At 30.5% G+C, this 26,449-nt stretch overlaps 3 protein-coding genes across 3 annotated transcripts in view; 1 reads left to right on the top strand and 2 right to left on the bottom strand.

The window, feature by feature from the left end:
* LOC131949120 (putative leucine-rich repeat-containing protein DDB_G0290503) overlaps positions 1–26,449 on the bottom strand; it is a 79,131-nt gene that overhangs the window by 17,681 nt on the left and 35,001 nt on the right. The window lies entirely within an intron of this gene.
* LOC131949115 (A-kinase anchor protein 9-like) lies at positions 1,583–5,837 on the bottom strand. The gene is made up of 7 exons (XM_059310875.1): positions 5,739–5,837; positions 5,117–5,240; positions 4,753–4,851; positions 4,082–4,560; positions 3,811–3,915; positions 3,432–3,486; positions 1,583–1,989 (listed from the first exon to the last, which is right to left on the bottom strand). Exons 1-7 carry the CDS (start codon positions 5,835–5,837, stop codon positions 1,583–1,585), a joined length of 1,368 nt encoding a protein of 455 aa, XP_059166858.1.
* On the top strand, positions 22,560–26,092 carry LOC131949113 (myosin-11-like). Its single transcript, XM_059310873.1, has 5 exons — positions 22,560–22,635; positions 23,617–23,715; positions 24,582–24,708; positions 24,977–25,111; positions 25,509–26,092. Exons 2-5 carry the CDS (start codon positions 23,617–23,619, stop codon positions 26,090–26,092), a joined length of 945 nt encoding a protein of 314 aa, XP_059166856.1. The 5' UTR covers positions 22,560–22,635.

The following is a 26,449-nucleotide window of genomic DNA, read 5'->3' as shown; positions in this document are numbered from 1 at the left end:
TAAAAGGGTAACATCAAAAGAAAAAAGATTTTTTGCCATTTAATACACCCACTTCAAATACTGGATCACAGTTGCAAATTGATATGGTCCAGGATATTACTTGTAAACAGTATTTTTGGTTACCAGGAAAGCACTATCAGATTACCTGAGAAAATTGATCAATCAAAGAAATCTATGTCGTTTTTATTCTGAGCTGACACCAAAATATCTCAATACATGATGGTTGTTTATAAGAGATCACTTGTATCTAAGAAAAGAATTCAATTATGTATAATAGCATATAAAAGTATATAATTGTGAAACAATACATTTTAACATAAACCAGAGTTTTCATCGCGAGCTTAGAGCTTCGTATATTTATTTATTTTATGTGTAAGATGTCATATAAAACCTTCATTCTTGTTTCCACATACACATACATTATGTACTGAGATGTCTGAACCGGTGCCGGAAAACTGCGCACAAAAAGAGTGCACATTTTTGTTTTCTTAAAACAAGCATTTAAACACATTAAACAAGAGTGACCACATGTAAATTGTAGCATAATAAAACATATTTCAACGAAATAGGACAAAATTAAAGTGTATTAGTATAATTACTTTGTATTTTGGCTTTTTTCTGTTTTCGCAGTTTTCCGTTGCGCAATATTTCGATTGCGCATTTTTCTGGCAACCGTCCGAACAACAATAAATGCCTCTAAAAAAATTTGATTGATTTGCTGGATCATCTAGAAGATATTCACATAAGAGATTCACATTGGTTTATAGAGCAATCTCACTGATTTTGTTCTACACGTAAGAAACTATTTTTAGTCAATTTGAGAGAAATCGTTGTTTGACAAAGCTATGACGTCATCGTTACTAGTTTTATAATTTATTGTTTTATTGTTTTTTCAAATCGAAAATGAAAGAGTGGACAGATAATCCGAATTAATCAAATATAACACTTACAGAAGCTGTTACCATGGTAGCAAGCGCAAACTTCACACGCGCACACGTACACAAAGACATTGACAGAGGCAAAAATTATGTACAACTAAAGCGTACACATTACACGACAGAAATACACATCTTTAAATAAAGGACGCAACAGTCAAATATAACCGTCGAGTTCAGTCAGCTAATCATCATCTTTTCCGGTTCTTGCCAAAGACACATTGGGCAGATGAGTTCAGGGATCTCGGCATATGAATGGATAGTGTGGTCAGCACTATGCCCAGCCACCTTGTTGCCCTAACCTGAATTAGGTGGACTCAGGGATATTCTACTGAAATGTACTCTAGACTTTCGGCTTGGTACTCTAGCTCTCTACCACTAGGCCACGCCGTCGCATCAATTAATAATGAAACAACTACTATTGTCTAATTACATGTGTCGCATCTTGTATGTGACTTGAGTAACATAAAGTCGAAATAAAAACAACAAAAAAAACCAATTAAAACAGTTAACTGTTATTGCTCGATCGTACATTCTTCTTACATCCAAAATAATTAAATGCCTTTGTTTACATTATTTATGTTGATATGCATTTTTTTTTTATAAATTATGAAAAAAAATCTTGACTGTATAGTCAACACATTAATCTACATACCAAGGAGGAAGCAAGAAAAATGTGTGCAGTTAAATCCCATACCAAAACTTTCTAAATGTAAAACATCTCCAGTTTTCAACCAAGCCACGGATGTCCTTAAAGCCAGGTTAAATTTGTCTTTTGTCTCTACAGGACCCAGCCAGGACTGTGTACATCCAGACTTGTGTTTTATCCAAACATGTACGGGCTTATCCCCCGTTTGTTTTACTGTAAGACTTGCTATGTACAGGCCATCAACAGGGGCGGTGAACTCTCCGGTATTCGGGTTAAAATGGTTTCCTAGGTTACGCTCTACGCCGGTGTAAGAGAGTTTGTAGCCTTCTAATCCCATTTTGCGACGGTCTACCTGCCCACATGAAGCAACAAAACCTACTGTCAAATGTTTTGCTTGTTGACTGGCTGAAAGATTTAAAACAGTTTCAGTGTTACAGAAATAAACCGGGAGTGATCTCCCCTAAACTTTCTCGAATATTCTAATATAAAACTACGAGGGATGGCAACTCAGGATATAGACATTATTTGTAATCTATTTTTACTTACTTAAACTTTTTATAAGAGAATAGAATCTCGTAAAAAAAAGAATTGCACACCAAGTGAACGCCTATATAAATTTGCATAATAGTGCTGGATATTATTAGTACTTTATAAATTTACATGCGTTTTTTGAGAAATCGGAAATAGCGTAAATTAGTACTTCCAGTCAACGGAAATTACTCAAAATTTGAAAGAAAGTAGAGAATTAGATCTTTTACTTACTTGTGAAATGTCATTTATCTATCTGAAATAGTACTTAAGTTATAGGCTTTTGAAAAATTCAAAGTAGAAAAAGTACCACTTCCGGTTATTGCAAATCGCTTAAAAGTTAAACAGGATCTACGATTTTGATAAAATACTTATGTATGAAATTTCATCAACCTAGCTGTAACGGTACTCAGGTTATCGTGTTCACACACACACACAGACACACAGACAGACACAGAGACATACGGACAAGATTGCAAAATTATGTTTTTTCCGTATCAGTGAGGTGTAAAACGTCGATATTTGCAAAAATCTCGATTTTCTTTTGCAGGATCACAAGACTTTCTCTATACTTCGTATATCCGAGAAAGTAAAAATAATACTAGACATCTAGATTGTAGAAATAGTCGAATACACTGATATTATATTTAACCAAACTTAACTAACACAGCACCATATTACCAACAACTCTCTATAACCTTACATACGTGTCTACAATTCTAAATAGAAAACTGCAAACACAACACAATTAAAAATTATCGTTACATAAATATGAATTTTAGAAAGTTATATATACATTTTTGATCATTCAAATGGATGAAATTTTCAAATCTATTAGAATTTTTTACGTTTTTTTAGAAAATAAAAAAAAATGTCGGTGAGTTTGCTAAGCAATATTCTACAGTTTCAAATTGTATACAAAATATTTCTCATCAAACATCATATGTTCTGCTTTTAAAATGCATGTGCATAAATACATAAGCATGTAATTATTAGTAAAAACCGTATGTCAACAATATGATCTTCTAATGGACACTAGAACACAAAACAGAACTGAAATTCTAATATGTGTAATAATGTGTAAGATTTCACGTTCAGAAAATTACATATCTCACATTTATTTAGATCTGTAGCCAGAAGACGTTCGGAGCTGATATAAATAATTTCTCTAAACATTCCAGAGAAATCATCTCCGTTCGGTAATACAATTGTACTGTCACTCACTGTTATGTCTTTGTTATTAGTCTTACGTATGTTCATTTCTGATGTAATTTAAATTAATTATAACAGTTTCTTGAAAAAAATTTTTTTTGACTTACCTAATATATGAAAGTCCTCCGATAACTTTGTAAAATCTTTTTCAAAAACATCAAACTGAAAAAAAGTAAATTCTACAGTTTTATGAATTTGTTATATACTTCTATTATAAACATTGATATTTTACTCATATTGGTGCTTTACTTTCCCTTCTTCTTTGAAAAAAAAACGTTTGTGTTAATTATAATCTTCCCCGAAAAAAAACACATTACTATCTTTTGCGTTTTACCACACTAGAGTATCATAATTGATATTTTATACGTTATTTCTAAAATTACTATTTAACAGTTCCCCTATGTGTATGTTGGGCTCTATTTTATTAATACACCTCATTAAATAAGCTACAATAAGACAAGAGCAAATAAAAGTTCACAAGTACACCTGTTTCTGCTTTAGTTCTCTGTTCTCACAGGTGTGATTACAAAGTTGAAGCAATTTGTCTATGGGAGACAATCGTTGTTGCAGGAGTTTACACATAACAGCTTGCTAGATAGAAAAAAAAACGTAAAATATCTTAAACGATCAGCAGGTAAAATATTGGCCCAATTTAAAAAACAAAACATTGTAAATTGAATTTTTGGGACATGAGACATTTTATACAATATCACAAGCAAAAGTATACATTTGTTTAATTATTTGAAAATTACATTACCTTAGAAATTAAAATATGAAATTTGTTTCTTGTGCTCATACTATTTTGCTTGTCTTGTTCTTGTAAGTCATATATTAAATCTGCTTGGCTTTTTATTTCTCTTGTTAAAGTATCATTCTTTTCTGATAGAACTTGGATATTTTCATTCAACGAAAGTAATTTAGATTCATATTCTCTCACAAATACAGCCATTTTCTCTAGTGGTTTCTTTTTACTGGATTCTCTTTCCTTTAAAATTTCAATTTCTTTATTCAGTTCATTTATTTTGTTTTCTTGTTCATTCAAATGTTTTCTTATGTTTTTAAAGTTAAGCTTTTGTTTCTTAGATAATTTTTCAATTTTAATCTCTGCATCATTTTGCACAGTTGCAGCTTTGTCTATCCATTCCTTAAATTCAATAAAGTTTTTTTCAGTCTTTTGTTTCGTGTCTTGTAGATCCGATACAAGAGTTTCAAGGTGTTCAAGTCGGCAGATAAATTCTGAATAGATTAAAATGCAGATGAAAAAAAAAATGCAAATAAACTAAGTAACAACTACATGAAAACGTAGTTAAAGCCGAATTTGTGTTGTAGCGTTGAATGATTAGATACATAAATAGAATTTAAAAAAAACATTGTTTTTCGAAGCTTACATTTGTTACATTTTTACAAAGTTAGAATTTTTCAACCAACCAGAAACGCTGTCTTTAGCTGTTTGCTCAGCTTCTGTTTTTCTTTCCGGTAATGTCGTTTTACTTGTCATTATTTTTTCAGGGTAAATTAGGTTGATTTCTATTTGAATATTAATCAAAGAAGTAACAAACAGTCTATGATTAAACTAATATAAATGCCAATTAGTTTGATAATTATTTTATAGATGATGATTGTTTTATAAATAAAGTAAACTAAAATATTGTTGCATGTCATTTTCAAAATTGGGGTTCATAAAACAAATGTTAATATACATAAAATAGTCTATACGTTTTGATATAATTATAGCAACAATCATTCTAGATTGTGAGCTTTAGTAAATTCTGTTCGAAATAAAAGACTATACCAGCTAACATGTCCACATGTTCCAGTACTGTATTTTGTGCTGTTGTCACCATCACGATCGCATCTTTGACTGACATTGTAGTGCCAGATGTGCTGACAAGACATTCTATGGCCTTTGTTTTAATCTACACGTATGATACATTGAATGACTCCAATAAAAAGATAGTACATTGAATTTAAAATTACCTTTCACTAACAATTTGTAATGTACAATGGTTTTCAAAGATGAATATTTCATCATTTATAACGCTGAATAAATATAAATTGTGTAATAGAGTTTGCTAAATATATAATTATAAAGCTCCCCTTTCAGACCTAAGATCCATAACAAACAAACTTTAATGTCAGTGCTATGCTCAGTCGGCTTTACCGTCCCCAACGTAAGTCAGGTACCCACCAGAGAAATTAATTGTAATATATTCAAATTGATTTGAAAATAACTGCTCGACAACATTACAATTGATAAGTTGAGAATACAAGTAAATATATATTTATTTACTAAATATACTAGTGCAATTTATAAACCAATTCAATTGATTCTATATTAATTATTTTTAATAATTTAAATTACGGATTTTTCAGTTACAAAGTAAAATATATTGGTCACCAATTTTAGTTCTAACCTGTTTCTGGAAATCAGTGATGTAACTCTGAAGATGAGAACACGACTCTTCAAACAGCTCGAGTTGAGAGCTTAGAAGTTTCTTGGAGTGTTGCGACATCTACATAAAAACAGTCTTTGTTTCGTTTTATTCCATTTCATATTTTAATTTAGAAAGTTTATAATTTCATGTAACAGAAAAATGTCAAGTCTATCAGGTATTTGAAATTTAGATATTTCAGATAAGAATATCGAATTATCATAATATACTTCACTAAATACATTATTTTAGTATCTCTATGTTTTTACTGTTATACAATTGCAGCTAATGTGGTGACAATTCGACAGCTATCTTTATTTAGAGCTACATAAAATGTGTTTATATAATATTTTATGTTTTCACCTCAAGCAAATCAAAATATTTTGAAGCGATTAATATTTTCATACGAATGTTTTACAGATCGAAATGCATACACCTGCTCTATTTACACTTGTAAGCTTTATAAGTAGCGCATGTTAAATAAGATAAAATCATACTACTTTCCACTTACTGTAAACTTAGCGACTCCTATTTTTAAAATGGAAATTTAAACTCTTCTTATCAAGACAGAAAACTATTATAGCTGGTTGGATTGCTTGTAATGTAGATCTCGTAAGTTTAACATACCTGAGTTATAGTACTAAACTTGGAACACGTCTTAAAAAACGAAAACCGCTTATCGATTAAGCAATGTATTGATTTTTAAAAAGTATGTCAAACTGTAGAACTGTAGGATCAAATTTAAGCTGAATTGAAAATATGATTCAGTATTGACTATGTAAGTTTCAATTTCAATGGAACCTTGCTCAATGCGTATCAACATAGAATCAAGGCCTATCATAGAAGTTCCACTATATTTTTTATTTAAAATACACTAAATATCCATATAAAAGCATATTGAACAATAATGTTTGTCTGAGTACTGTGAAAGAGAGAAAATAACGTTCTTGGGTTACTGTTGTAATAGTTAACCTTTGCTATCATGTTTGTTTTAATGTCGTTGCATTAGTTACCCTGTGGTATAGTGTTTTGATTAATGTTGTAGTAGTTAAGACCTGAGCTACCGTGTTTGTGTTGATGTTGTACTAGTTAACATGTGCTATCGTGTTTGTGTTAATGTTGTACTATTTAACATGTGCTATCGTGTTTGTGTTAATGTTGTACTATTTAACATGTGCTATCGTGTTTGTGTTTATGTTGTTGTACTAGTTATCATGTGCTATCTTTATTGCTCTTACAGTCTCACCTCATCAATCGACCAAAGAATTTAACAAACAAATTCAACTTATAACGTAAAAAATACAAGTTTCGCATGATTCAGTCATAATTTCTGTTTTAGATGTTTTATTTTATTCGAAAAACAAATCGAAAATCATCATTTGAATTAATTAAATGGTAAATATTTGTATTTAAAGTAGTTAACACCGCTGAAAATGGCACATTAATTTATTAAGTTTGACCGTCGAGTAATAATCAACAATAGCTTGCTAGGTTTGATAAAGTGGAAAACAATATTGCATTTCATGAAAGGAAAAACAAATCGATTAAATGAAAAAATAAAATTGCAAACCATGATAACACATCACCCAGACAATTACAAGACGTTGACAACAAAACAAGACAAAATATCCAAGAAAAAAAACAGAATCAGTAGAAGGAAACGAACGTCAAGAGAAGAGATTTGAAGACTTGGTTCGAACATTGGAGGTTATAAAGTAGGATGAGAAAAAGACGTGATATTACAAAAGTAATGAAAGAATGGTATGCCCATTACAGCATAGTGTAAGAATGGGTTTGATGATATTTGATATTTGGTTTATTTGTTGCGATAAACTATGATGTAATAGACACGGCAACGAACAGTTGGTGGGTAGAAAAAAGAAAAGATTGCAATTTTTTTTTTAGTTTTGGTGGTCAACTAAAAAGATGGTTAGTAGCATAAAGTAGAGTTAATCTGTTTCTTCAACCTCGTCGTGTAGAGATATAGTTGGTCAATTTTTATACATATTGGAATGGTCAGAGAGATATTAATTTACCAAACAGTTGAAGGTTCGACCTTATTGTTTACTAATTCTTGTTACATATTACGCATCTATTTAATTGATTTCATAGCATCAAGGTGATAAATCAATTCTATTCTCAACCCAGTTCAAGGGCCGTATATTTGGATTTATATATTTTGGATTTATGGGACGGAGTGCTCTAGCTAACCCGTAAGTCTCGAGTTCGAATCCGGGTTCAAGTCAGTAGACCGTCCCTGAGTCCACCCAACTCTGATAGGTACCTAACTCAAGTTGCCGAGGTCACAGAAACAAGTGAACTCTACTTCATTTGCCCCATAGACCGTCAGGTTTGAAAGGGAAACTTTAATTATATTTGGATTTAAATATTCGGATAAACATTTTAGTTTAAGCCATTGTATGTGTGTTTGTATAGGCTATATACGTGTAGGTGTGTATGTGTATGGTTACATCTGTACATAATAAAAAAGTATACTTTGTGTGGATTTTAAGATAACCATACATTCAAAGTATTATTGCTTTAATTTTATACTTCCATACTATTATTAAAAGTTAAAAATGAATAAGAAAGAAATAAAACCTTAGTTACATTAAACTTCGTGACAACTGTAAGCTTCATATGATAAGCAAATAATATAGCAACTGAATACTTACAAAAGTTGGTTTATACAAAAAATATAACCAAATTACAAAATAAGTCTTGAAATCACAACAATTAACAAACAACAGTTAAATATACAAAGTGTAAAACATCGACATGTATGTTTTAATGAATCATCATCATATAAACAGTAATGTTATGAATGCAAGGTGATTAGTTTTGTCTGTGTTATGTAAAGTGTCATAATATGACGCCAAAAATTCAATCTATTGACAACAGAGCGGCCATTTTACGTTTTATTCTTGCGTGAAGTACTTTATAAACCACAGCTATCTAAAAGAATGCTAGGGTAAACAGATACATCAGTGAGTTGTGATGTGAACACGGACATGCCTTTACATGTAATCCAGTTGCTCACAAAACATAAGAGACGAAACAACAACAAACGGGTACGAAACACGACTAACTGAAATAAAGGCTATTTAACAATAAAATAATTTAATAATTTATACACCATCCACATTAAACAGTCTATTGTAAACACTAAATACGAATGCAGCGGCTATCTAACAGTACAGAACTAACCTACAATCAAAGCTACTTTATTCTTACATTTTTAATTATACTCAAAATAATTGAAGGCGTGTATTTATATGTTCAAATGTTGAAAAGATTAATTTTTTTTATAGAAATATAGCAAGTTTTCATTTAAGAACAAGCCTGGAAATAATAAAATATATCATTTAATTAACTCAGCATACTGATTGTAACTATATTCCTAGTAGGAAACAAGACAAATGTATACAGTCAAAATTATCACAATTACTACATGAAAATATTTCATCCCCAGTTTTCATCCAAACCCCATCTGTACCTGAAGCTACAGATAAGTCTTCCTTTGTCTCAATACGAACGAGTTCTGCTACAGTATTTCCAGATATGTGCTTTATCCAGGCTTTTGCAGCTTTATTTTCTATGCTTTTTATTCGTAGACTCACTATATACATGCCATCAACAGGGGCGGTAAACACGCCCTTGTTTGGATTAAAATGGTTTTCTTTGATATGTTTAACATTGGTGTAAGACAATCTTTTGAATAATCCAAGCAATCCATAGATTCTCACTACCACTGGCCTCCCCGAAGCAACAAAACCAACTGTAGAATATTTCACTTGCTGATTGGCTATAAGGAAGAACAGAGTTTTATAAAAGAATACAAATTTGGCAGATGATAATTCAACGCACGCGCACATAATGTTGGTATTGTAAGACAACCAAATATTGTTATCATTGGGGAGGGGGGGGGGGGGGGGAGAGCGGACGTCGGCTGCCCCAGGAGCAGAACCCACGGAACTCTAATGCAGTGACGTGGTCGCTACCAATCAATTATCTTTTATTTAGACTACGTAAATATATTTTCCTTATTTTTTATTATATTTTGTTTATCGCTAAAAACAAACGCGTTTCCTAAACAAGAAAGCTGGGATCAGACTCGTTTTACACACACCTTGAATATGACGGTTGAATATGAGTTATGAAAGGTCCTTTACCAATGAGTTAATTTTCTTCTTTACTCTAAATTGTAATATGGGAGAGTTTCTTCGACATGTTAATATGTTATTAGCTTATAATGACGTTCACTTCAAAGTCCAAAGTGCATAAGTTTCAGGTGGGACTTGTGTGCAACTTAAACTCGATTTTCTTCTCTAGTTTTCTTTGTAAAACTAAATTAAAAATGTACATTATCATTTTATGTCATAGCATAATGTTGCTGACAAGTCATAGTAATCCTTAAAATATTTAATCAACAAAGTATAATTTCTAAAAAAAAAGCTATTTCTGTTTGCCTAAGGCGAAAACAAAATATGATGTTTAAAGTAATAAATAGTATATATATATATATATATATATATATATATATATATATATATATATATATATATGTATATAACATCGTTTTGACATACTTAGCGCATGAATGTTCCCTGATAACTTTAAAACACTCTTTTGAAGAACATCAATCTAAAAAAAAATTAATAAATCGATTAACTACCTATTTTAAAGACATTTCCTCACATTGTAATCCTTCCAATCTTTTTATTGTCTCTCATCTGTCCTGTTGCCGCACACTATATTTAGTAATTATCTCCCGTAGTTGTGTGTGTGTGTGTGTGTAAAATAGTCTGTGTTAGTGTGTACAGGTGATGGGGCAAAAAGTATTGACTGAAACTAATTATTGCGTTACTTTAAAAAAAGTTACACAGCTCGAGTTATCTGAAATATTTTTTAGACAATTATTATTATACAATTTGTAATTACGTTGGGGTTTTAAAATTTAGTGAGTAAACTAATTATTTTTACAGCGTTAATATTAATACGTAATTCTGCATTGTGGGGGTTTATTGAAATAGATACGGCAGCATTACCAAATAAGACGTATGGAAACATTAAAATTTATCAGCAGTGCAAAAAATGTATAGTGTGCTAATAAGAACAGTTTAATTTTAAATACATTTTTTTCTACCTGCTTCAGTTTTTCCTCTCTAGACTCAGACTTTAGATTAATTATTTGCAGCAATCTGTCCATGGGAGACAATCTTTGGTGTAGGATTTTACACATCATGGATTGCTATTGTAATTATAAATAAAGGTTAATAGCGGCTGTAAACATGTTTACAAATATTGCAACTGAAATGTAATTAAATTGATGGCAGATTAGAATATTTGATGGTCAAAAACACATATTCAAATGTGACAATATCTAAGGAAAATAATATCTAATTTTTTGCTGCTTTTTTCTGCTTCTTATAAATCTTATAGAAATGAGAATGATATTTACTTTTTGTCTATTATTGCCTGTATTTTAAGGTAACACTTGCACGTATTACTATACAATGATGATGGTTTTAATATCTATGAAACAAAATACCATTTAGCTCTCAAATTAAATATAATGTTTTACCTTAGAAATCAAATTGTCCAATTTGTTTTGTGTGTTCTGGATATTTTGTTTGTCTTCTTGTAAATTATTGATTAAATCAGTATGTTGTTTTATTTCTTGTGTAAAATTATCAGTTATAACTTGCATATTTTCATTTAACTTTTGTAGATTATTTTCGAGTTCTTTTATATCTAGAGACAATTTCTATAACGTTTTCTTTGCAGTGGATTCTCTTTCTTCGAAATTTTTATTTTCTTTAATAATTTCCTCGATTTTTTTATCTTGTTCAATTAATTGCTTTCTCATGTTTTTGAAATTCTGTTTTTGTTTCTTAGAAGTTTTTTCGATTTTTAACTCCGAGTCATTATGTTCTCGTGAATAGTTGTCCCTCCATTGTTTCAGCTCTGCTATGTCGCCCTCCGTTTTTCGTTTTGTCTCTTGGAGAGCAGCAAGAGTTGCTTCAATGTGTTCAAGTCGACTCAGTAAATCTGGATTCACTATAAGTTATACGTAAATAGTTTACAAATAAAAACACAATAATAAAAAAAAGTGTAAATTTTAAAAGAAAATTAATAAATGAGTAACAAAATAAGCTATTCTAGCTAAAATCGACACCTTCATATAATTATTTTTGTAAATTGTGACGTATATTGATTATTTACTTATTTCATAATCCTGGACCTTTATTTTATGCTCAACCTCTGTTTCCTTTTCAGCAGGATAAAACTCACTGGATTCTGGTAAAATGATGCACAAAGAAATAATCTCAGTAAAGTTTTTAAAAAATTAATTATTATTTATAAATTATATTTGATTATATCTGTTTGATGTAATTTGATAATAAAACTTATATGACTGATGTATATTTTGATTACACATCATTATGATCACACTTTTGTCTAAATATTTCAAATTCATGTAATGACCAAAATAAGATGATATATATAGGCTATATATATATATATATATATATATATATATATATATATATATATATATATATATATATAGGCTATATATATATATAGGCTATATATATATATATATATATATATATATATGTATATATATATATATATATATATATATATATATATATATATATATATAGCTTCAGTAGAATTATTAATATATTAAGAGTAATATATAATGATATTTACATGCGTTATGTTAGATACAATTAGTGTAGAATTATATTCACGAAGATACAAATACATACCATTCAGAATATCTGAATGTTCCAGTATTGTATTTTGTGCTGTTGTCAACATCACAATCGCTTCTTTCACTGTCATATTGTTTCCAGATGTGTTGTCTAGACATTCTTTTGCTTTTGTTTTTATCTATAAATTTCATTGTATTAAAGTAATTACATAGACTTACATTTAACATTAAAAATTAAATTTACTATAAAATTTTCTAATATACAATGATTTACAAAAATGTCTATAATTTGTCTTTAACATTGCTTGCATAAAATATGCTGAAAACTAGTAAATGCTGCATTCAAGATATTAATGCAAAATAATTTATATACTATATCAGTTTTCCAGCATTAATGTTGTAAATGTCTATGTAAATATTTAGCACGTAATATACATACAATGTTATTTTTTGCCTACTAAATTCGAAGTCTAAATTATATATTTAATTTTTGTAGTTAAACAAGTAAATCAATTACAAATATCAGTTTCATATATTTCATATATCAGTTTTTATATTTACCTGCTTTTCGAAATCACTGATGCTACTGTGTAAATAAAAACAAGACTCTTCAAAAAGTTGAAGCAGAGAATTTAAATGTTTCTTTGAAGGATTAGACATCTGTAAAAAAATATAAATTGTTTTATTTTAAGTTTCACCATGTTTTAGATCCTCTCAAATCTGCTTGCTATATTTAGCATTTAGTTATAGATTTATAGCCATACATAATTTTTGACTTTTTGAACCGAACTGTTAGTTTTAGGATTTTAAAAAGAGGTTTGTTTCCTTTACATTATTGTTATTTTTAAAAATATTGTTTCAATCGCTGTATGGCAGAATCGATAGAGCGGCGGCTATCACGTATTGTTTTTGGGTTCAAAACCTGTCTATAATGTATGGTATTTTGTGTGTTAATTGCAAATAGCACTGACAGTATATTTTACTGCATTAGATCTTACTTAGGATTAGGCTTAGGGTTAGACATAAGGGTAAAAATAGTCTAGGCAAACGATATTAATATTATATTTTTGTATCAAGAAGTGTTTTTGTTCTTTATCATGGTATATATATATATATATATATATATATATATATATATATATTTTTTTTTTTTAATTTTTTTATTTTATTTATATATATTTATATATATACAAAGTGACGTGGTAGTCTAAATAGATGTTTATGTGTAGGTACTGAGAATTAAGAAAAATAGCGGGAGCTTAGGATGGAAGTGTGCGAGATAGATGTGCGAACTGGTGTGTTTGAGTGAAGTGACAGGTCGAACCACAGTTTTGATACACAGTGATAGTGATGAAATGTTAATCGGATGGAGACCATGAAGATAAAATACAGTGTTTGACCTAAAATGCACAATGAGTTCAATTGCTGTAACAATTTCCTCTCACGTTAGAGAACAGTGCCTTTTTACTCGGCAGAATGTAAGCGCAAATCTTAAACGTAACTTTTGTCTCTAAAAGTAATCAATACTATAATTAGAATTTTCTTAAGTATAATACGCATGGTATAATCACACTTATTAAGTGTTTGGAGACATAACTAATGACACTATCTTTTCATAAGTCGATGTTACGGGTGCAGCAAAAATATTTCTTCATCTATATTGCCCGTAAGATCTGAAAAATGACATTACTTCGCAAGGACATCAAAACATTACCTTTATATCGCTGAAGCTACGATCCATACAAGTAAACAAATATGGCTGCTCTACAATGGGAAATATCCGTTCTTTGAACAGGAAAAAGTAATATCGGGAAAATCCAATAGTTAAAGGAATTTTGTTGTCTTTTTTACTGTAAAGAAATAAATGTATAAAGAAAAATTTAATAAACATTTCCAAATAACTCGCATTTATAAAAAAAACAAATAAATGTCTAAAAAATACTTCTATATAACCATATATAATGAAGAAATGTTTTGTTTACATAAGAAATGTATTGTTGCTTAAAGGGGTCGTCCATAAATGACGTCACACTCATAGGGGAGGGGGGGGGGGCGTAACTTTGTGACGGTGTGTGATGAGGAGGAGGGTGGGGGGTGGGGGGGGGGGGGTTCAGATGGTGCGACATCACACTTTTGCATTATAAAAAAGCAATGTTAGAAAACGAATTTTAGACATTATTACGCCTTTTAGAAAACTGTTTTAATAAATAGTGATAGGAATTGATTAAAATACTTTATTTTGACAGAGTTCAGACAAGATTTGGTAAAAAAATACTGCAACTGCAATTTTGAGGGGGGGGGGGGGGGTTGTAGACTGAGGTGTGACGTCATTTTAGGGGGGGGTCTGGCTTTTTGTGACGATGTGTGACGGAGTGGAGTGGGGAGGTAAAAATCGTCAAAAAAGCGTGACGTCATTTATGGATAACCCCTTAAGCCATAAATAATGAAGAATTTGTGTTTACATAAGAAATGTATTATTTGCTTTACCTTTAGTTTTTTCACTTCTAAGTATCTCCGTGTGTTAACTTAGAAACTAACATTATAAGCTCAAATTCTATATTTAAAATACGAGACTTGCTTGCTGTTGCAAGTTATATTTAGAAGTACAGATTTGTAGAAATCTTACTTTGTTCATCCACAAAGCGTAATTAATGTGTTATTTTTTTTTTAAAGTTGATTATATTATATTTATACACATTTTTAAAAATCTCCACAATAGTGTTTGCCTTTGCGATATATTGTCGTAAAATATTTTTTGTCAGGTATTTTAATTGGTAGTGATTGATCGTTTTTGCGTATTTTAAAACATATTTCAGTATAGTGCGTTCTATGTTAAAGTGTAACGTTTAGAATACAGATTCACATTTTGGAATGCGGGCTAGAAACTGAAAGATCCAAGAAATAAAAATCAGAGATTTATCACAATAAGATAATTAGACAGTTCGAACACACGAGAGTATGATGCTCAATAGGTGGGGGGGGGGGGGGAACAACAACTTTTCTAGGAGAGACAACTCCAAAATCCAACAACCACTGCCTCGAAGTTCGTTTATGGATGGACAAAGGCTATGGAAGCAAATAAAAAATGAAACACAGGCTGAAATAGGACTATATGGTGCATAACATATTGGCACGTAATACTTAATTGTGTTTGATGAAATCACGTTTAACAATACAATTAGGAACTAAGAAGAAGACTAAAAATCGATATCCGATACACAGATCACAGCCTGTACGTAATACTTAATGTGTTAAAACCATTTTTATTTTTATCGCTTTCGCTAACACTAACATTTGAGCTGAACGGAAAATGGTTCTTTAGTAGATTAAAGAACATCATTCAACTAATGCATATTGGTTTCAAAATCAGCAAAACCCTACACACTCGGGATGTGGAATCCTGAAGACATACACATCACGTTGAATATTTCTAAACATAAAGTCAACCAACATTTTCATTAAAAATAGTGATCAAAGGATTAAACTAATAAGTCCTACAGCAGGAATTTATTATTTTCGTAGATTATTAAAACATTGAACAGAATTAATTTGTTTTCATTGAAATACATTGATAAGCAAACAGTCTGAGGTATTTTAAAACTTAAATGATTGTGTACATCTGGAGTTAATTGCAAGAGGGTTTAGTGAATCATTGTCTTATGTTTACTTTCGTTCAGTGTTTAAGTCTAATGGAGAAATGAATCAAGCTGGTCACTAAACTTGTAGACGAACACAAATTAAATAACAACATTTTGTGTATGTTTGATTACACAACCAAAACATGTCGTCACTCTGATAATTCATTGATCTAACAAAACTTACTGGCGGCTTCAATTATCGCATTGTTGAAGCTTTGAGTGCTGTTAAATATTCATTAGCTCTTTACAATACACTGCTGGTTTCTTAAATCAACTATTTAATTTTTTTTCAATTGCTGTGTTTACAAAAGTTTCCCGTGCAGTGGATTTAGAGTGGTGAGTTGCTTTTTTCGACTTGACTGTCAAAATAATGTCTTGTAATATTGATAACAAAAAGTATTTCGATTGGTAAATAAGTTATAAAAGGAATTCGATTGAGATTGCATTTCAGCTACGACATGTACTCACATATAAAGAACATATATTTACTATTTTTGTAACATTGTGATGAATTGTTTTTATATTTTTGTGCGAGTTAGCTACTAATTATAGGATACGTTTATTGGACATACTTTAAAAAAAAATGAGATATAAAATATAAGTGCATGTAACCTATGTATGCACAGTAAAACACGATAAAATGTTGGAAACCTTATAAGTTGGATGTTGTGATATGGTTGAACTAACCATATTAACACGCCGTGTTATTTCATTGTCTTACTGAGACTAGTTCAAGCGCTTCGTTCTTGTGTCGATATGTTAACAGGTCCTACTGTATAAGAATAAGCCATCTATCGGCTCTGTTTTAATTTAAAAGAAAGATCAAACATCCAATTGTAACTTTTCAAAAAGTGCCAGTTATTTCTTTATAACAATAACACATGTAAATCAGAGATAATGTTATCTTTCAGCGTAAACTAAACATGTATGTCAACCAAGATCACCGTGACAACACAGCTTATAAGTTACATCATCTATCGAAGATTTTGATGTTTTTGAGATAACGGGAATGAAAAACTATCGATTTTGATTTCGATTATGACGCGATTTGATCTCACTAAAGCCAGTAATCTGTTGCTAAATTTTTAAAATCATGTATATTTGCAGTTACATCAACAACATTATACAAAAAGCAATCACAATACTTAACGATTTTTAGCCACAATGGTTTTAATCTTAAACAATGACAATGAGTCATTATCTATTTATAGACAAACATAAAGCACATTCACCTAAATATCATGTAATATATTGTGCGTTATTACAATAAATTAACATCTTGTTGTAAAGTAGATTTAAAGATAAAGCGTCATGCTAGTCATAATCCATGTTTCCTGCCTTAAAAGACCTTAGCATCTTAAGGCCAAGAGTGAATAAAGAAAACTACACTCCAAGAAGGAAAGAAGAAAAATGTGTTATCTTACAGGTTTTACAATTTGCCCACGAATATAGATAATCGCCTGCCTTCATCCAAAGCATATAGGTTCCCATCTGATCAGCATTTTTATCAATTGTCGCTACAGTACCGTGACTTAATACCTGATCACCAGAAATGTGCATCACTCTTACTGTTAGAGCTTGATCTCCTGTTTGTTCCACAGAAAGACTTACAATATACAGACCATTAACAGGGGAGGTAAACCTTCCATTGTTTTGATTAAAATTGTTTCCTATATTCATCTCTAAACGTTTGTAAGATATTACACCATATAAAACGATCACTTGACCATCTAAAGCCATAAAGCCTATTGTAGAATGTTGCACCGGCTGATTGGCTACAATTTGAAAGAAAATGATCTGGTCATTGCACTATTTATACACAACAAAGTCATTAACGATTGTTCACTTGAATATTTTGTCAAATATCCAAACCCCTGACCTTACCTCAACCCCTGACCTTAACTTTACATTATGCACACACTTCTAGTCCCGCGCACACAATCAACATAATCAAGACCTTAAGTAAATTTTCCCTTTCAATTCTGACGGTCTATGGGATAAGTAGAGTTCACTTGTTTCTGTGACCTCGGCATATGAAGAGATAGTGTGGTCAGCACTATACCCAACCGCCTTTACGTGAGTTAGGTACCCATCAGAGTTGGGTGGACTCATGGACGGTCTACTGAACTCGAGTCCAGCTCTCTACCGCTAGACCACTCCGTCCCATAACCAAGACCTTCGTCATAGTTTTATATTTTTAACTTTAACTGCAGTTGAAATTAAATAAAATCGTGTATAAAAGGGCAATAATTGAATAAAATAAATAGCAACAGTTACTTGACTTTTGAAAAGTAATATCAAAACATTCCTTTTTTCATATTTAAAAAAAATGTATAGTATATAAAATTAAATTTAAGTAAATTATGCTAAATCTATTTCCATTTCTTATCTCAAAGCAATTTCATTTATTGGATCATATGGGCATGAATTAATATATATCATGCTGCTTCATAGTTGATAAGGCAAATTTATTTTCCCAAACGTTTATAGAAATTAATTTTAGGGACTTTAACAGTTCCAGGATAATAACCACTTACTATTTTTATTTGAATTACGGTTGTAAATATTTGTTACTGCATTATAAATAAATAGTCTGTAAACAGTAATTTATTTTAATAATTTTTATAAAAAATTAGTTTAAGAAACCAATACAATAATTTATGTAATAATCAATATTGGAATCAATATTGGAATTATAGTTAAATTATAAGTGAATCTTGTACAAAAGTTTTTTTCCCTATCTAGTTGCATATTAAGAGCATGGTAGATTTATAATTATGTACTCACCTTTTGCAACCAAATCATGCGATAACTTTAAAACATCTTTCTCAATAGTTTCTATCTAGGAACAAAGAAACACGACTATATGAAAATCATCAACATCAGATGATGTGCTGTTTACACATATAACAATAAGTTCACGTTTCTTTATACCATGCACTAGCACACAATAAAGAATGAAAAGATTAATTTGAAACAAAAGAGGGCTGTGTGTGTTACACGGATGACCCCTATTAAATCAGGGTGGGATATACAGGAAGATTGTTCACAATAACAACACATTTGTACTAAATCAGTTGAGATATACAGGCGAATTGTTCACTATAAATACACAGCCCTACTAAATAAGAGTAAGAAATACAGGCTTTTATTGAATACTTTTTCGTATTTTCTTTCCTATTTCCAGTAGTTTGATGTAACAAGTGAAGTAGTTTGTCAAAAGGCTGCAATCTTTGTTGTAGGAGTTTACATATAACAGCAAACTAAACAATAACAAAATGTAATTAGCGTTAATTAAAATTTATGGAACTCTAGTAAAATAAGTATGATAATTTGGGATTAATATTTGGCCTTGTAAAAATAATTTTACAAAAACCTCTCATTGTTTAGTTTGTTATAAGCTCTAAATAGCTTACCTTAGAAAATAAATTATCCGACATGTTTCCTGTGATTTTAAGCTCTTGTGTTAGCTTATTTGTGTGCTCTGTGTTAGCTTCCATCTCTTTACTTAATTTGAGTAAATTCTTATCATATTCTTTCATATCTAGAGACAATTTCTCTAGTGTTTTATTTGACAGTAAATCTTTTTCTTTGAAACTCTCAATCACTTTATTTAACTCGTCTATTTTCTTTTCATGTTCATTCACTAGTTTTCTAAAATTTTTAAATTTCTGTTTTTGTTTCTTCGACAAGTGCTCAATTTTTATCTCCGTTTCAGAGTTGTCCTTCCATTGTTTGATTTCAGAGAGAGCGTCTTCAGACTTTTGTTGTGCGTATTGAAGAGAGGTCAGGGTTGTTTCCAGATATTCCAATCGACCTAAGATTTCCGAATTTACTTTAACTGTAGGTTAAATAAGTTAAATACAAGCAGTTTTAAAATAAATAAATAAATAAATAAATAAATATATATATATATATATATATATATATATATATATATATATATATATATATATATATATATATATATATATATAAATCTGAAATAATTTTCAAACATACCAGGAGAAAATGTATATTAAAATAAAACTAACATCATGTAAGCAGTGGCGTAGCGAGGTCGGGTGTCACCCGGTGCGGCACTTAATGGTGTCACCCACAGAGGAGTAGCGACCCTTCCCGGGGACAAATTTTCGATTTGCACCCCACCCTCACGTTTTCGATTTGCACCCCCCTCAAACTTTCGATTTGCACCCCACTCAAGTTTTTCTCTATATATTTTGCTATTTTTTGCCTTGGTGTCAACCCCCTTAAATGGTGTCACGCGGTGCGGTCCGCACCCCCCGCCCCCTCGCTACGCCTCTGCATGTAAGTAGACATTATATTTTATAGAGAAGCATACAGATAATTTAAACAAACCTGACACATGATCATTAGATGTACATTCAGATTCTGTTCTCAATTCTGGCGTTGTCTTATCTCTTGACATTTCATTCGGAGGGTATATCTTGCTGAATGCTGTAAAAATGATACTTAGATATATAGCGTTGAAGAACAATTATATGAACTGATTAACGTGCCATAAAAATAAATACACGAAAAAAAATGTTTATTCATCGAACTACTTAAATGCTAATTTACCAAAACTATTATACATCTTTTACTATTCTTGTGCAAATTTGAATGCAAAATATATATATAGGCCTATATATATATATATATATATATATATATATATATATATATATATATATATATATACATATATATATATATATATATATATATATCAATGTATGTATACATGATAAAATAAGGTTATAAAACACTGTAAATGAATAAATAGGTCTACCAGTTAAAACATCCTCATGTTCCAGTATTGAATTTTGTGCTGCTGTTAACATCGCGATGACATCTCTGTCGGTCATGGTAGTGCCAGAACTGCTGTCTAAACATCCCATCGCCTTTGATTTTATCTAAGAAAAATATTGTAGTAAAACACATTACTAATTCTCACTTTATATTTCAGGCTTTGCTTTAAACACAAGTACTAACACACATATAAGGTTATTCTACTCTTAAGGCTTATAATAGCATGCTAGTAAATTAAAAAAAAAACATGAATATACAAATCTGTTTTTATGTTTTAGATGACTTATGCTGAATTAAAGTAAGAAAATAATTAATAATGGTAAAATTTGTAAATTTTTTTTGTCAAGTAATGTTATTTTGATATTTTGTGTCTTCTGAAAACTAAAATTAAAGATTTGTTCATCAAATGAAAATTGATATAGTATGTATAATTATGATATATATAATTATCTATAAATATATAATTATCTATTTCAGTAAACGTCAGCACATAAAAAAGAATGACCAATTATGTTTTATTATCTACCTGCTTCTCAAAGTTACTGAAACTATTCCGTAGGTGTAGATATGACTCTTCAAAGAGTTCGAGTTGAGACTTTAAAATTCTTGTAGCCAGATGAGACATCTTTAATTAAAACTTTTTATTTTATTGTAGGCTGCGTCTAGTCTTGTTAACACTAGTATCTATCGTAGTTTAATATCAAGTTAATAAAAGGAGATTTGTAAGAGAAATATTAGTCAGGCTTAACTGTGTAGCCTATTCTTAATTAAAATACGATAAATACATATCTAATTTAACTTATTTTGCAAAATTTCTGTGGGATACAATATTTAAGTATGTCACAATATTAACTTTTCTTTGTTGATGATAATTTCAGAATAGAAAAACAAATATGGCTGCGTTTCTCTGCTAACAAACTTTCTATATTTATCTAGAATAGCATAGGAACAATCCAATAGTTCAGACCAAATTAGTTTCGTTTTTACCTTTAAAATTTGCCTTGGGGATCTGACGGTCAATATTCTAAATGTAATCGAGTTTTATCCCTGTTCTCGCACCTCGGTAGGCTATCTGACGGGATAGTCTGGTCAGTTTAGCTAACGTCAGCCTTACCTCTTCGTAACTAGATCTAGACTCAGGTCCACAAGTAAATGGGCTCAAGAATGTCGAAGTGAATCGAGTTCACGAACCAAAGTTAAGACCATCGGGTTATTTCAATTGGAACAGAAAGTGCGTTCTAATTTAGTAAAACTGTTTATTAAGAAGGTACTTTTTAAAAGTGGTAGGGCTCAAATTTGTTGTCTACACAATGTAAAATGTTTGTTGATATTTTAGGTCAGTGAAGTGAAATGTGAACTAATTAAAACACGTCTTGTCTGAAAAGAAAGCGGTATCTAAAAGAAAACAAATAAATGAGATAGGGTGAGGCTGTGTTGAGGTGAGAAGAGAATTGAGATAGACGAGAACTGCTCACTTAAACCTTCGATTGTTCTAATTTAATAAAACAATTTCTCTGTAGGTTTTACTCTTACCACAGGTCTCTTCTACTTAAGTCATAATGGAAATAATTTTTTTCCAAAAATAAACAAGTACATAATATCGGAAAAATCCGTTCTGTTGTGTCTCTTCAAAGAAAGTCTAGTTTCAATGATCTTCTACATTTGATCATTTCCTTATATTTATTGAAAAAAACAAACCAGAGTAGGTACATATTATATTAATATGCTTAATAATTTGTTTATTTAACAACTAAACCAATTGAGTGTAGTCATTTTCAAAACAAAAGCCGAAATATTATACCACAATACGTCTGAAATTGAAACTAGAACTGTTTTTACAAGCTTTTATTTAACTCACTTCCTCGTCAGTCTGTCGTCAGTCTGTCTAAACGGAAACGCAGGAGTGAAAATTCGGACAGTTCTACTTGACCGATACGATTCACAGTTGGCACGTGGGTCAAGACACGAAGACAATGCAATCTGAAACTAAATTTGACTTAATTGGATGCCTAATTAATTTTTTATGAATTAATAAAAATTTGGACCGAATTAGTAGGCATGTCTAGCCAACCACACCACACGCGTCATCACCTTCAATAGCTGCGCCATCACGTAATGGCTGCGTTCAAAAACCATTGCGCGCCTACTGAACGTGATGTTCAGTAGGCGCGCAATGGTTTTTAGTCATGTAACTCTATTGTAAATAAAACATGTAAAGTACTGAAAAAAAAATTCATAAAAAACGTTTTAATAACAAGCTTTTATGTAACGATGCACTAAAAAGTAGAAAATAAATTATAGACTACTATTTAAATAACTATAAAGAAAAGCGTGGGTGTCTTCCTTAACATTAGTAAAGGTATCCAATAGATACTAAAGTGACCCACGCTTTTCTTAATAGTTATTTAAATAGTAGTCAATAATTTATTTTCTACTTTTTAGTGCATCGTTACATAAAAGCTTGTTATTAAAACGTTTTTTATGAATTTTTTTTTCAAGTGTATCTGCCTAAAGAACGAAATAATTAATAAAAAATACGCATTGCAGCTTTTCTAATAAAAGTTTCTATTTTAGTACATTTTGTCCCTTGTAACTGTTTATTTTTCAATAAAAAAAAACATGTTTGATTCGATTTGAAAAGTTAACTTTTAAAATCTTATACAACGTTTTACATATATTTTAGATGCGGCCTAGACTCCAGATCAAGTTTGTGACGGAACAGATACAATATCTGGAGGAACAGATACTTGTTGTTGAGCCAGTCATTAGTGCAATGAAAGATGTAAGATTGAAATACTTTTGAAATCTGCGACTAGACTTACTAAGTAATGAAACCAATTGAATTGGAGTTTACTGCTACAACTACTACTGCTGAATATTTGTGCTGAGAGAAATTAGAATCTTAGTCAAATCATTCAAACTTAGTTCAGCATAAACTGAATCCTGGTGTTCATTATAGTATTAGATGTTCCATATTTCACATTTTAATTCTTTACCAAACGATTAACGTAAACAAATAGTACACACACACACACACACACACACACACACACACACACACACACACACACATATATATATATATATATATATATATATATATATATATATATATATATGTATATATATATATATATATATATATATATATAATTCTCTACGTCGCCCAACCATGCGGGACACCACGCATTACGCCGACTCTCTAACCCACCTAACGCCCCCTCCCTCGCACTCCAGGATGCTTAACAGTGTGTACCCACCCACCCCATTTTGACAACTGTATCTTTCAGGAAGTCTTCATCCGTCACTAAATAGTGGCGTATGCTACGCCACGAGTCCACTCGTAGCTTATATTTTATTAAAATGTGTAATACATAAGCTTAGGCATATCTTTAGTTTCTTTTCGTGACAAGTGTAGTGCAAACGACTGCGACAAAAATTAAATATAAGCGTTTCGATACCATCGGCTCTATGTATATTCCATATGTGTTCATAATTCAATCTTAATACATTCGATTATAAATAGTTACGAAACATTATATTAGAGGTAGAAACCCATAATGCAATGGAAGTAGATGTAGAATGTAGATACATGTTAGTGTAGTACTGAAACATTATGCTTACATAACGAGATCACGTCTTTAACAGGCAATAGAGAAAAGCAAGACGTGGCTGGAAGATAAAGAAGGAAATCTCTCCACAAGCTACAGTGAGATATCTCAGCAACTAGACCAGGCAAATGTAGCGCTCTTAAATGTTGCCTCGGACATTTTAGGTAATTAATGTAAAATTCAAATCACTTTAGGGTTTATTGAGAAATATTTAGAGAAAACAGCAAACTATATATACATATATATATATATATATATATATATATATATATAGCTTAATCTGTTACTTATACTGTATTTATACACAGTATTTGTTAAAAAAAAGTGTTTATTTTGACATATAATATAGATTTTTACTAATAGTAATGATTATATTTTGACGGTCGTATTTGTGTTGTATTTTCGAAACCACTTTACCTTTGTTTCATATAGCACAAAACATTGACGAAACAAAACATGAAACAAAACATAATTTGCTTCCGTCTGACACACAACAAATTGAATCAGTAAAACAACTGTGTTTAGAATCGACACAACAATTCAACAAGCAAATCCAGCATTTAACAGGTAAAATACATTTTTCTATTGGTACAGTAAAGGGTATGGCAATAATGGCAAAAATAAGTGTGGGGTGGGGATGGGAGGTGCAGACAGACGCTTGCCCTACGACTATCTGAGGAAAATGAATTAAAATACCATTTAAATTTGAAAGTCTTCAATGACAAAAATCGCCTATTAAAAATTATACCTTTCAACAAATATATATATATATATATATATATATATATATATATATATATATATATATATATATATAAAGAGAGAGAGAGAGAGACTAAGCAATTAGATAAAGTGGAGTAGTCTGTAACATAGCTTTATATTTAATATTCGGAAACAAATTTAAGGAATTGAGTTTAGTGATATTTTTATGAAGCTTTTAATGTCTAGTGTTTTCTTTTCTTAGACCAATATAAGGAACTGATGAACACATTCGATGCAGTTGTAGGAGATATCTCATTGATAAAAGAAAACACTAATCGAATCGAAAAAACACAAACCAAGATGGGAAAAGAAATAGCAGATAATGAATCAATTCAACAAGAGAATTTCAGAATGGTAAAAACTGAACAAGAAAAAATATCAAATAAAAATAAAAATCTAATTAGCCGAATCAAGCAGCAAGAGAAGAGATTGGACGAGGCCGAGAAAACATTAGAGGTAATAAAGTCGTCAGATGAAAATAATATGATTCAACTCAACACACTATCTAAAGAAATAGCTGAGACAAAAAATTGTGTTTCTAATATGGAGAAACATGTAGACTTACTCACTACAAAAGTGTTTGGGAAAGATTTATCCATTCAAGATTTATCAGCACAAGACAAGGACAGCGTCATGGAGCTATTGGAGAAAACAAGAGAAGCTTTTAGGGAGATGGACGAACAAAACACTAAATCTGCTGATAACTTAAGGAACAAGTGTGAAGATTTGAACAAGAAAATATCTGACAAATCTAAATCCATGAATGGAAAGGTATGTAGCTTATAATTAAATGTGAAATTACTAAACGTATCAAGCTTTTAGTTAATATATTACACGGAATAAGTTTACAAAACATGTAGGTAATGTCAAGGTATGAATTAAACGTAATAGCTAGTTAATTATAAAGTTAGCGTTATCGTTATTTACAAAATTTGTTGAAATACTATACTTGGTATCATCAAAGATGTAAGTAATTTCGAAGACGCGGGAAAAATATAATAGTAACAAAGTTTTTTCTGAGATCGGGTAGAAAGTTTTAGGAGACGAATAATATTTAAACACTTCCGTGAATAGTTTGTCTCTTTTTATGTCATTTCACATGTTTATGAGATTTTAACTGAATTATTTTAGTAGATTTATTGA

Source organism: Physella acuta, unplaced genomic scaffold (genome assembly GCF_028476545.2).
Source record: "Physella acuta isolate Inbredline_101_S28 unplaced genomic scaffold, ASM2847654v3 ptg000674l, whole genome shotgun sequence".
In the NCBI taxonomy this organism is placed as follows: Eukaryota; Metazoa; Mollusca; class Gastropoda; family Physidae; genus Physella; species Physella acuta.
The sequence above is the reverse complement of the archived record's forward strand: the minus strand, read 5'-3'. Positions and strand labels throughout refer to the sequence as shown.